The following is a 13,476-nucleotide window of genomic DNA, read 5'->3' on the forward strand; positions in this document are numbered from 1 at the left end:
TGGTCGTCTGCATGGCGGACGTGCCGCACTTCTCCCTGTGTGCTGATGTCACTTCCTGTGCTGCAGATCCTGGCGTATTTCCACAAGCAGAAGTTCCGTCAGGGTGTGGACGAGATGCTGCACCGCCTCTACATGCCCGTGCTGTGGAAAGCGCTGAAGGTGAGATGAAGGACGGAGCTCGGCGGAGCACCACCTGTACACACTGTAGTGTAACGGTGTGTGTGTGTGTGTGTGTGTGTGTGTGTGTGTGGTGCAGGCGGCGAACGCGGAGGTGCGAGCGAACGCCACCCTGCTGTTCACCGAGGCGTTTCCCATCCACGACCCCGGCATGAACAGTGAGAGAGTGGATGAGCTCGTGCAGAAACAACTCGATACGCTCTTCGTGAGTCTCCTCCTCCTCCTCTGTGATGATGTCACTTCCTCTCTTTATTGTCCTCATCATCATCCTATCATATGAACAGTGACTGTGACGACTTCTGCTTTCTATTCATCATCCTCATCATCTTCATCCTCCTGCTCTTCCACTCTTCATCTTCTCCTTCTGTTCCTTTTCATCATCTTTCTCTTCCTCCTCCTTATCCTCCTGCTCTTCCACTCATCTTCTCCTTCTGTTCCTCTTCATCATCCTTCTCTTCCTCCTCCTTATCCTCCTGCTCTTCCACTCATCTTCTCTTTCTGTTCCTCTTCATCATCCTTCTCTTCCTCCTCCTTATCCTCCTGCTCTTCCACTCATCTTCTCCTTCTGTTCCTCTTCATCATCCTTCTCTTTCTCCTCTTCATCCTCCTGCTCTTCCACTCATCTTCTCTTTCTGTTCCTCTTCTCCATCCATCCTTCTCTTCCTCCTCCTTATCCTCCTGCTCTTCCACTCATCTTCTCTTTCTGTTCCTCTTCTCCATCCTTCTCTTCCTCCTCCTTATCCTCCTGCTCTTCCACTCATCTTCTCTTTCTGTTCCTCTTCTCCATCCTTCTGTTCCTCCTCCTTATCCTCCTGCTCTTCCACTCATCTTCTCCTTCTGTTCCTCTTCATCATCCTTCTCTTTCTCCTTCTTATCCTCCTGCTCTTTCACTCTTCATCTTCTCTTTCTGTTCCTCTTCATCATCCTTCTCTTTCTCCTCCTTATCCTCCTGCTCTTCCACTCATCTTCTCCTTCTGTTCCTCTTCATCATCCTTCTCTTTCTCCTCCTTATCCTCCTGCTCTTTCACTCTTCATCTTCTCTTTCTGTTCCTCTTCATCATCCTTCTTCATCCTTCTCTTCCTCCTCTTCATCCTCCTATTCTTTCACTCTTTATGTTCTCCTTCTCTTCATTCTCATCATCTTTCTTTTCCTCTTTTTCATCCTTTTCTTCCTCGTGTGTGTGTGTGTGTGTGTGTGTGTGTGTGTGTGTGTGTGTGTAGACCCTGCTGGAGGATGTGAACCCCTCAGTGCGCAGTGCAGCAGTGTTAGGAGCGTGTTCAGTCATGTCTCGCTGTTGGGAGCTGCTGCCCTCCTCCATCATCACTGACCTGCTGAAGAAACTTCTGGAGCTCGCATCAGATACCAGCAGCCCTGACTGCCGCTGCGCCGTCTTCATGGTAACACACACACACACACACACACACACACACACACACACACACACACTTGCATTATACACAAAATCTCAATGCACACTACTTTTTCTTTCCTTCTTTCTTCTCTACTTCCATTCCTTTCTTCTTCTTTTCATTTCCTTCTCCCTTCCTTCTTTTTTCTTCTTCTTTTTCTTCTTCTTTTTCTTCTGCTCCTTATTTTTTGGTTTCTCGTGTTTTTTTTTGCTCCTCCTGTCCCCATTTTCTTCCTCTTCCATTTCCCCCTTTTCTTCTTCTTTTTATTGTTTATACCACCCATCCAATTCTTTTTTCCTCTCTGTTTTCTATCCTTCACTTCATCCTCTTTCTCCCATCTTCTTCAACCTCCAGTAACCTTTTTATTATTAACTCGTTTTCTTTTTTTCTTATGCCAAGAGTGTTGACTAACCACGTTAAAGACGCTTTATCATGGCGTGTGTGTGTGTGTGCGCGCAGTGCATGTCGATGATCCTGGATAACCCTCTGAGCCACCCCCTGATGGAGAAGCTGCTCCCGGCGCTAAAGCTGAGTCTCCACGACACCTCCGAGAAAGTGCGAGTGGCCTTCGTTGACCTGCTGCTCAAGATCAAAGCCGTTCGTGCAGCCAAGGTGTGTGTGTGTGTGTGTGTGTGTGTGTGTGTGTGTGTGTGTATGAGAAGGAGATTGAGGGATTGATCGAGAGTAAACACATACTTAACACATAATGTGTGTGTGTGTGTGTGTGTGTGTGTGTGTGCGCAGTTCTGGAAGGTGTGCTCCATGGAGCACCTGCTGGTGCGTTTGGAGCGTGAGTCGGCGTGCGTGTCGAAGCGGATCGTGAACCTGCTCTTCAGCTCGTTCTTGCCTGTAGCACAGCCTGAGACCGTGTGGTGTGAGCGCTGCGTCTCCATGATCCAGATGAACGCTGGAGCCACGCGCAAGTTCTACCGCTATGCCTACATGTACACCGCGCCAACCAACATAGGTATGTGTGTGTGTGTGTGTGTGTGTGTGTGTGTGATATTACAGAACATCAGCCAAAAGTTTGTGGACACCCAGCCACTCCATTCCATATTGAGCTTCCTTATAGTAACCTCCATTCTTCTGAGTTTTGTGGAGATCTTTCAGCCAGGTAGGAAAGTCAGAGCGGGGGTGAGGAGGCCAGGGGTGGCAGGCAGCTTAAAAAATTTATGTCTTCAATAGGGTCGAGGAGATCAGAGCTTCCGCTGTAATCCATGGAAAACAGATCTTTGTGCACAGGTGCATCTTAGTGGTGGAACAAGTTCAGATCTCCAAGAATAAGTGAACAAGATCATGGACGGTTGTAAAAGCCGGGTGTCCCGATACTTTTGGCCGTATCGATATTACAAGAAGTTCCTAAGACTAAGAGGTTGGGTTTGTTTGCTTGTTCGCTTGTTCATGTCTCTTGTTTGATGCAGTGAAACTGATGCTGATGATCCGTAAATGTTTAAACGCCTGCATCCAGAAGACGGGAGAAAACCCAGACGAGTCCGTCTGCAGCAACAAGGAGAACAACTCGGTTAGATTTCTCTCTCTCTCTCTCTCTTTTACACATACACACACTCACTCACGTTCCAAAACAACACACACATTATCCTTCCTCCAGAATCACTGTGTCCTTCCTGAATACAGCGTCCGAAGTTTTTCTGTTCATAATCCACTTGCGGTTTAACGGCATCACTGATACGATAGAAATATCGATATTACGATCTAAATATACGATATACCAGTGAAATTGTGGTAATGATGTCAATTAAATGAATTTTTTTTATTATGTCACAGGAACGAGTTTTATAATACATACCATTATATTACTATTAAGGCCAAAAGTATCAGGACACCCTACCTCAGGACTTGGCTGAAGGATCTCCACAAAATCTAGTGCATCACCTTCCCAGAAGTGTGGGGGTTATTATAGGAACGAATGGGGGCTAAATGTACAATAGGACGTTCAAAACAAACACAGTCACATGTCTACAAACTTTAGGCTCAATAGTGTAGAATGTCAAACAGCTAAATAATATATAAATTAGAGCAGCATATTCAGAAATTAATATCATTTTATATAATCTTTATTATATTAATAATAAAATAAAGATTGAAATTGTGAGTCCTGCTTGTATCAGATCAGGGCCACGTCTAATAATTATAGAAATTCTTTCTTTTTTTTTTTTTTTTTTTTTTGAGTAGGTGCTGGAGGACGTGCTGACGGTAAAGGACACGGCGGTCATGGCGAGTCTGTTGGAGTTGGTGGTGATCCTGTGGCAGAGCATCCAGAAATCTCTGCAGCTCAACCAGGAGGCTCTGCAGTACACCACGGCCAAGTTTGCCTCCGTCCTGCCCGAGTACCTGCGCGTCTTTCAGGTCTTTTATTCATCGTCATCAACAAAGTTAATTGTTTTAAGGATTCCTGTCAGAACAGAGTGATGAGGATTTATCATGTCCGATTCTAAACGTTAAAGAGGACAATGAGAGAGGAAGATAGACTAAGAGAGGCAGACAGATGGTTTTATGGACAGACAGAAAGGCTTGTCATACAGACAGACCAACAGACTGATAGAAAGGCAGACAGATGGTTTAATGGACAGACAGAAAGGCAGACAGATGGTTTAATGGACAGACAGATGGTTTTATGGAGACAGACAGAAAGGCAGACAGATGGTTTTATGGAGACAGACAGAAAGGCAGACAGATGGTTTTATGGAGACAGACAGAAAGGCAGACAGATGGTTTGTCATACAGACAGACCAACAGACTGATAGAAAGGCAGACAGATGGTTTAATGGACAGACAGAAAGGCAGACAGATGGTTTAATGGACAGACAGAAAGGCAGACAGATATTTTTATGGACAGACAAAAAGGCAGACAGATGGTTTTATGGACAGACAAAAAGGCAGACAGATGGTTTTGTGGACAGACAGAAAGGCAGACAGATGGTTTTATGGACAGACAGAACAGCAGACAGATGGTTTTATAGACAAACAGAAAGGCGGACAGACAGAACAGCAGACAGATGGTTTTGTGGACAGACAGAACGGCAGACAGATGGTTTTATGGACAGACAGAAAGGAAGACAGATGGTTTTATGGACAGACAGAAAGGCAGACAGATGGTTTTATGGACAGACAGATGGTTTTATGGAGACAGACAGAAAGGCAGACAAATGGTTTTATGGAGACAGACAGAAAGGCAGACAGATGGTTTGTCATACAGACAGACTGACAGAAAGGCAGATGGATGGTTTAATGGACAGACAGAAAGGCAGACAGATATTTTTATGGACAGACAAAAAGGCAGACAGATGGTTTTATGGACAGACAAAAAGGCAGACAGATGGTTTTGTGGACAGACAGAAAGGCAGACAGATGGTTTTATGGACAGACAGAACAGCAGACAGATGGTTTTATAGACAGACAGAAAGGCGGACAGACAGAACAGCAGACAGATGGTTTTGTGAACAGACAGAACGGCAGACAGATGGTTTTGTGGACAGACAGAACAGCAGACAGATGGTTTTGTGGACAGACAGAACGGCAGACAGATGGTTTTATGGACAGACAGAAAGGCAGACAGATGGTTTTATGGACAGACAGAAAGGCAGACAGATGGTTTTATGGACAGACAGATGGTTTTATAGACAGCCAGAAAGGTAGACGGATGGTTTTATGAACAGACAAAAAGGCAGACAGATGGTTTTATGGAGACAGACAGAAAGGCAGACAGATGGTTTGTCATACAGACAGACCAACAGACGGATGGTTCGACAGACATACAGACTGATAGAAAGGCAGACAGATGGTTTTATGGACAGACAGAAAGGCAGATGGATGGTTTAATGGACAGACAGAAAGGCAGACAGATGGTTTGACAGACATGCAGATGGTTTTAAAGACAGACAGATAGAAAGTCTGTTTGCCTTTTTATCTGGCTGTTTGTTCATATCTCTGTCCACTATTCTATCAAATGGTCTCTCTATCAAACTATTTGTCCGTTTATCAAACTGTCGTTTGTCCGTCTGTTTAACTTTATCATCTGTTATATAACATTTACAATGCTGTTTCAGGACACTAGAGGGCGCTGATCACTAATTTTCTTTCTAAGTAAAAATACATGTAGTGTGTGTTCTCATTTTGTGTGTGTGTGTGTGTGTGTGTGTGTGTGTGTGTGTGTGTGTGTGTGTGACACAGGATGAGCGAAGTACAGCTGCACTCATCCGCTTGGCATCTTTACTTCCGTCATCCATGGTCCCAGCTTTCCGGTCTGTCTGACGTTCTTCCACAGACACACACACACACACACACACACACACACACACACACACACACACACACACACACACACACACACACACACACTGTATTGTGTTCCGACATTAAATACATGTGTGTGTGTGTGTGTGTATGTGAGACAGGAGTAAAGTTTTAGCCCAGTTGAGGAGGCTGGACAGCGGCTCACCAGTGTCCCTCTACAGTCAGCTGATCGAGTGTGTGTGTAGTTGGGGGCAGGTGAGCCAGGTGTTAGACCTGGCGGTGCAGTGGCTCAGCGAGGCCCCGCCCCTCAACACGGTACACACTCAACTTTGCTCTCCGCTCTGTTATAAAGCGCCCCGGTGTCTCACGGTGTCTCGTCCATGCGCAGGTGGAGACGAGCAGGGGTGGATCCCAGAGGGTGCAGTTCATAGAGACGGGGGTGGAGGCAAAACCAGAGTTGGGGCTGGATTACATGGAGTACATGATGCTGAGACGCCACACTCGGGACAACGTGTTGAGTCTGAGCGTGGATCAGCTCACACCCATGCTCACTGCCCTCGCTGCCTGGAAGGTCATCTGTGCACACACACACACACACACACACACACACACACACACACGGCTCTAATGTGACCAGAGAAACAATAAAATACAATTCAATGATTAGTGATTAACTGGTGTGTTTGTGTGTGTGTGTGTGTGTGTGTGTAGGCCGTACTGTACTCCTCTCTGAGTGAGGGTGAGGTCAGCGAGACAGTCACCGAGACAGCGTTCCGAGCTTTTGGCTTACACAGCCGTCTCACCCTCCACCTTCAACACAAAGTGAGTCTCCTAAAACATACACTTCTGTTGCCTTCCTGTCTGTCTATAAACCCGTCTGCACCTTTTCCCTTGTCTATCTGTCTGTCTCTCTGTCTGTCTATAAACCTGTCTGCACCTTTTCCCCTATCTGTCTGTCTGTATATAAACCCGTCTGCACCTTTTCCCCTGTCTATCTGTCTGTCTGTCTATAAACCCGTCTGCACCTTTTCCCCTGTCTATCTGTCTGTCTCTCTGTCTGTCTATAAACCTGTCTGCACCTTTTCCCCTATCTGTCTGTCTGTATATAAACCCGTCTGCACCTTTTCCCCTGTCTGTCTGTCTGTCTGTCTGTCTGTCTGTCTGTCTGTCTGTCTGTCTGTCTGTCTGTCTGTCTGTCTGTAAACCTGTCTGCACCTTTTCCCTGTCGGTCTGTCTGTCTGTCTGTCTGTCTATAAAACCGTCTGCACCTTTTCCCCTTTCTATCTGTCTGTCTGTCTCTATGAAACCGTCTGCACCTTTTCCCCTTTCTATCTGTCTGTCTCTATAAAACCGTCTGCACCTTTTCCCCTTTCTATCTGTCTGTCTGTCTACAAAACCGTCTGCAACTTTTCCCCTGTCTGTCTCTGTCTGTCTGTCTATAAACCCGTCTGCACCTTTTCCCCTGTCTGTCTGTCTGTCTGTCTGTCTGTCTGTCTGTCTGTCTGTCTGTCTATAAAACCGTCTGCACCTTTTCCCCTTTCTATCTGTCTGTCTGTGTCTATAAAACCGTCTGCACCTTTTCCCCTTTCTATCTGTCTGTCTGTGTCTATAAAACCGTCTGCACCTTTCCCCTTTCTATCTGTCTGTCTGTCTCTATAAAACCGTCTGCACCTTTTCCCCTGTCTGTCTGTCTGTCTACAAAACCGTCTGCACCTTTTCCTTTGTCTGTCTGTCTGTCTGTCTGTCTGTCTGTCTGTCTATAAAACCGTCTGCACCTTTTCCCCTGTCTGTCTGTCTGTCTGTCTCTCTGTCTGTCTGTCTATAAAACCGTCTGCACCTTTTCCCCTTTCTATCTGTCTGTCTGTCTCGATAAAACCATCTGCACCTTTTCCCCTGTCTATCTGTCTGTCTATGAAACTGTCTGCCTGTCTATAAATCCGTCTGTTTTTCTGTCTCTTCTACAAAGTTTTTTTATACATTTAATCTCTTTATGGATTTATTTTTTCTGTTTATTTATAATAACACTGCCTTCTCCTGTCTGTCAGCACCCTGAGGGGCGGAACTTCCTGTCCACACTGGAGGAGTCCATGGACTGGGTGGAGAAGAGAGTCCTCCTGTTCCTGGTTGCTCCTGGCGACAGTATCTCGGAGCAGCAGCTGAGTCTGAGCAGGAGAATAGTGGAGGTGAATAAGAATCACAACAGATGGTATTTTGTTTGTTCCTTTTGTTGTTTCTGCACCCACGTCCCCCTGTCGGGGTGGCAGACTGAGGGGGCTGTTCGGCTGCATCATCAGGGGGCCGAAATCGCTCCTAAAATACCCCACAGGCACTAAGGATCATAATCAGCAGGATTATTCTTTATATAACGATGTGGAAATCACTTTCAGAGTTCCATTAAAACACCACTATCACTCCTCTGGGCTTTATTGAAACACTACTGAGTCCCACTGTATCCTCTCATTCATCACCAATCACACAGCATCACTCCACTTCTGCTCTTCATGCACTTCTCCTCCCATTCTCTCCATGTGCTCTTCTGTTGTTCTTCAACTATTCTCTAGCTCATCTCCTGTTTTCCTTCAGCTCATCTCCTGTTCTCCTTCAGCTCATCTCCTGTTCTCCTTCAGCTCATCTCCTGTTCTCCTACAGCTCATCTCCTGTTCTCCTACAGCTCATCTCCTGTTCTCCTTCAGCTCATCTCCTGTTCTCCTTCAGCTCATCTCCTGTTCTCCTACAGCTCATCTCCTGTTCTCCTACAGCTCATCTCCTGTTCTCCTTCAGCTCATCTCCTGTTCTCCTACAGCTCATCTCCTGTTCTCCTTCAGCTCATCTCCTGTTCTCTTTCAGCTCATCTCCTGTACAGCTCATCTCCTGTTCTCCTTCAGCTCATCTCCTGTTCTCCTACAGCTCATCTCCTGTTCTCCTACAGCTCATCTCCTGTTCTCCTTCAGCTCATCTCCTGTTCTCCTTCAGCTCATCTCCTGTTCTCCTTCAGCTCATCTCCTGTTCTCCTTCAGCTCATCTCCTGTTCTCCTACAGCTCATCTCCTGTTCTCCTACAGCTCATCTGCTGTTCTCCTACAGCTCATCTCCTGTTCTCCTACAGCTCATCTCCTGTTCTCCTACAGCTCATCTCCTGTTCTCCTACAGCTCATCTGCTGTTCTCCTTCAGCTCATCTCCTGTTCTCCTACAGCTCATCTCCTGTTCTCCTACAGCTCATCTCCTGTTCTCCTTCAGCTCATCTCCTGTTCTCCTTCAGCTCATCTCCTGTTCTTCTACAGCTCATCTCCTGTTCTCCTTCAGCTCATCTCCTGTTCTCCTTCAGCTCATCTCCTGTTCTCCTACAGCTCATCTCCTGTTCTCCTTCAGCTCATCTCCTGTTCTCCTTCAGCTCATCTCCTGTTCTCCTTCAGCTCATCTCCTGTTCTCCTACAGCTCATCTCCTGTTCTCCTACAGCTCATCTCCTGTTCTCCTACAGCTCATCTCCTGTTCTCCTTCAGCTCATCTCCTGTTCTCCTACAGCTCATCTCCTGTTCTCCTACAGCTCATCTCCTGTTCTCCTTCCCTTTCCGTTCCCTCGCTTTTCCTGTACGGTTCTCCTCGTTTCCACATGCATTTAACATTTTTTGTGCAATTTTCCTGCCTTTTCTTGTCCTTTCCCAGATCATCCTCTGCTTTATCTCGCTCTTCTGCTTCTCCTTTGTTTTTCATGTCATGTTTTGTGTTGATTTTTTTCTGTGTTTTTACATTTCTTATTTTTCTGCGATCCTCAATTTCCTTAATCTGTCTCTCTCTCTCTCTGTCTCTCCTGGTACAGATGTGTCTGCATGTGTGTAGGGACACCATACAGGTCGCTTTGGGAGACGGTGATTTCAGTGACCACGTGCTACAGTTTTGCTCCTACGTGTTGCTGTCTGGTGAGTGACATCATCGTTAAACTGCTAAAGTCAACCGTTGTCATGTCAATATGTACAACTGTGTGTGTTTGTGTGTGTCCCTTTCAGAGAAAGGCTATCTGTGTGTCCCTGTCCTGCTGTCCTTGCTGACCGAGGTGGCTCAGGACAGCGTTTCCCATGATGCAGAGGGACAGGAGGAGCAGCTGTCCGTCACCCTGCGCATCATTGCCAACATTTTCCAGAAAATTCTGGAGGTCATGGCGCACCGACTACGCCGAGACAAAGAGGAGGGTCAGGAGGTAAGGGACTGTCTGTGTCTGTCTGTCTGTCTAAGTGTGTCTCTGTCCGAGTGTGTCTGTGTCTGTCTGTCCGAGTGTGTCTCTGTCTGTTTGTATTTCTGTCTGTCTCCCTGTGTCTCTGTCTGTCTGTGTTTCTGTCTGTCTGCCTTTTTTTTGTCCATCTCTCTTTCTGTGTCTCCTTTTTCCGCAAGTAAGAAAAAATAATTTGTCAATATGTTATTAAAGTGTGTGTGTGTGTGTGTGTGTGTGTGTGTGTGTGTGTGCGTGCGTGCGTGTGTGTGTGTGTGTGTAGCTGTGCTGCTCCTCCGGGGACGTCCTAAACAACTTCCTGCAGGTGACTCAGTTGGTATCTGAAAGGTCAGAGGTGACGACTGGGATTTTCTCGTCTCTGTGCGCCGCCATCATCATCGACATCAGCAGAACTCTGCAGAAGGTGTGTGTGTGTGTGTGTGTGTGTGTGTGTGTGTGTGCACACATTCAGAATTACCTTTTGAAAGTCATTAATATTTATAAGAATCTATTTACTATTTGTGTATGAAATACAGTATTTGGACATCCGACATGTTTTGTGCCAGATGTGGTTCTTTCCCAAACTATATATATATATATATGAAGAAAACTCTATAAAGAAGCACATCTGTCTGAATAACGATCGCGATGCAGAGACTTCTTCTTTCTCCCTTTGATATCAGTCGAGTTGTTTTGCTGTCAGATGTGTGAAATTCCCTCGTCCAGATGAACGGCGTTCTCTTTCATTCCCCTCAGGCACCTCTTCTTCTCATCCCCTGGTGTTAAATTGGATCGTTGCTCACACTCGGCATCACATTAAACCTCGGCGTGGGCGACGGAGAACACTAAGAACGCAGAGAGTAATCGCTCATGAGATTGTTTTTTTGCACCGCTCAGAAGCCCAATTATCCCACGTTACTTACGCTAACACTCGAACATGAAGGAGCTGCATAACACAGGAAGAACCTGTTCTCCATCTTACACAAGTTCTTCTAGTAGACACACAAATGTCCCATTTGTACTCCATAGAACTTTCTTCCATTTTTATTCCCAGAAGACACAATGAACCTGAAGCTGAACCTGAAATTCAGTACATACTGAATAAAAAGAGAGATGTCTTTTCTCCCTCTCTCTCTTATTTTTTTTTTTAAGATTTCTAATCCTGAACATTTGACCGCTCCGGAGAACGTGACGGACCTGCCTCCTCTCTCCAGCACCATCATGTCCGCCATCCTCAAATCACCTGCAGTAACCAGGTAACACTTTTACACACTCGTACACCTCAAACCTCTCAGTTAAACCTCACCGAATCCTGAACACAAACAAGGCAGTAATTAATCTGTGGGGGATTGGGGAGGTGTGTGTGTGTGTGTGTGTGTGTGTGTGTGTGTGTGTGTGTGGGACCAAAACTTTAGTATGTGGTCAGCTTATCCTACAAACCGTGGACACACACACATACATAAACACACAAAGCTTATAATGATCAAAGACGAAAATATCAGCCAATCAGAAAGCAGCGTTTGGTTCACAGGTGCTTCCTGTCTGAGATGAGCTTGACGGTCGACTCGGAGGCCATCGATAGCGTCAGCGGGCTCGCGGCCATCGCTCACGTCCTGGCAATCGTGAGGAAAAGTGAGTGTGTGTATAGCCGGCATGAATATAGCGCACACACACACACACACACACACACACACACACACACACACACACACACACACACACAGCTTTACAGTAAAATTTTTGTTTTGTTCAGCGGAGAAGTTCAGCGTGGATCTGAAAGGGATCAGTGTTTCTGTGCACAGGCAGATCCTGCAGCACTACGGTGTCACGCCACCCGAGTCGGCACACAGGTAATACACACACACACACACACACACACACACACACACACACACACACAGACACACACACACACACGCCTTATATTCGTTATATACAGGGTTCCTACACATTTAAAAAAAATATGAAAAACGTATGGAATTTGAACTCTGTGGCTGCTGCTTTTGCAGTGATTCGGGAGCCACACGGAGCCGTCGTGTGTTCACGTGAATGAGACGTGTTAGTCAGTCAACGACAACGGCTAGCGGAAAAATTCTAAAAGCATCCTGCATCATTCAAATCACACGTATAAAAAAATGTAAAAACAAATTATATGCGTCTCCTCCCCCCTTTTTTTTGCCGATCCGAATAAATGATCCGGACCGTCTATAAAACGCTCCGTGTTCCTTTTCAACTGTTTCACAAATTAGCAGTCGCTCATCCGCACTGAAACTTCCGTCTCTTGCGTTTCTCAAATGTATCCGCCGTCTCGCGGGGTTTCCTCAGGGTCCTAAAAAGCCTCACACTCGCTGTTGTAGGTGTTAAAGCATTTTAAACGGGTCCTCATTTTCCGATGTCCACGTAACGTAGCGCTCTCTAAACACCCCCCCCCCCCCCCCCCGACCCCCCCGCAGCACTTCAGAACGTTCCGTTTAGTTTCTGCGGTTCAGACGTAAAAACAGATTTAGTTTTTCAGCGATGAGGACGTGCCAGTTTAGTGACGCTAACAACATACCTGTGTGTTACAGGTGATACAGGTCGTACATTTCATCCTTAATGGTCTTATAAAGTGTGAAACCTGCAGAAACTCTAGACGGAAAAATCCACGTTTTCAGAGGAAAGCATATTAACGTAGCGTAACACATAATCATAATTTATGGTATCATTTTGAAATGCGTAGGAACCCTGTGTTTACGAAAACGCAGCATGTGAATTTTCTCATTTCGTCACGTTTCACACGTCTCTTTCTCATTCAGGCCGCTCTACGAGAGCGCGGTGGCCGCGCTGAACGACCTCCTAATGCCCTGATGCTGAAGGACCTTCTGATGCCCAGATGCTGAAGGACCTTCTGATGCCCTGATGTTGAAGGACCTTCTGATGCCCAGATGCTGAATTGTCGGCCTTCAGTCTGCGTTTTCTTTGTGTTTGTGTGTGATGTTTTGTTGTTTTTTTCCCTCGTCTTTTCTGCCATATACTCACATTTGTACATTATACATCAATTATACACTATACGACCAAAAGTATCTGGACACCCACCAGCAACTGGCTGTGCCATATATATATGAGCTCCATGAAGATGCATGGATTGGAAAGGTGTGGAAGATCTCCTGCTATTGAGCTCTAATGATATTGTGACGAATGTGAGCATCACCAGGTCTCATCTCACCTACACGAGTATCTGACTTTATTTTAACGCCCTTGTGGAACATCTACACAGGAGAATGGAGCTTATTATAAGAGCAATGTGGAATGAGATGTTCCAAAATGGACATACCAACCTTATGGTGAGGTGTCCACAAACTTTTGGCCATATAGCGTGTATATAGGAGGTCCATTATAGATGCGTTCTGCTTGAAAAGAAAAAATAATAAATATAATCGTGCTTTTATAA

General features: G+C 45.9%; 1 protein-coding gene across 1 annotated transcript in view; it reads left to right on the plus strand.

The window, feature by feature from the left end:
• The window catches only part of ncapg2 (non-SMC condensin II complex, subunit G2), a 25,930-nt gene extending 12,454 nt beyond the window's left edge, over positions 1–13,476 (plus strand). Inside the window, exons 6-24 of the mRNA XM_083542653.1 lie at positions 67–159; positions 257–382; positions 1,399–1,575; positions 2,047–2,199; positions 2,332–2,554; positions 3,009–3,109; positions 3,781–3,954; positions 5,779–5,849; positions 6,003–6,156; positions 6,230–6,412; positions 6,553–6,663; positions 7,887–8,024; positions 9,660–9,759; positions 9,847–10,037; positions 10,330–10,470; positions 11,199–11,302; positions 11,578–11,678; positions 11,800–11,896; positions 12,842–13,476. Of these exons, the coding sequence (XP_083398779.1) occupies positions 67–159; positions 257–382; positions 1,399–1,575; positions 2,047–2,199; positions 2,332–2,554; positions 3,009–3,109; positions 3,781–3,954; positions 5,779–5,849; positions 6,003–6,156; positions 6,230–6,412; positions 6,553–6,663; positions 7,887–8,024; positions 9,660–9,759; positions 9,847–10,037; positions 10,330–10,470; positions 11,199–11,302; positions 11,578–11,678; positions 11,800–11,896; positions 12,842–12,893 (2,490 nt within the window). The 3' untranslated portion in view covers positions 12,894–13,476. The remainder of the gene's footprint in view (positions 1–66; positions 160–256; positions 383–1,398; positions 1,576–2,046; positions 2,200–2,331; positions 2,555–3,008; positions 3,110–3,780; positions 3,955–5,778; positions 5,850–6,002; positions 6,157–6,229; positions 6,413–6,552; positions 6,664–7,886; positions 8,025–9,659; positions 9,760–9,846; positions 10,038–10,329; positions 10,471–11,198; positions 11,303–11,577; positions 11,679–11,799; positions 11,897–12,841) is intronic.

This window comes from Silurus aristotelis (genome assembly GCF_946808225.1).
Source record: "Silurus aristotelis genome assembly, chromosome: 5".
In the NCBI taxonomy this organism is placed as follows: domain Eukaryota; kingdom Metazoa; phylum Chordata; class Actinopteri; order Siluriformes; family Siluridae; genus Silurus; species Silurus aristotelis.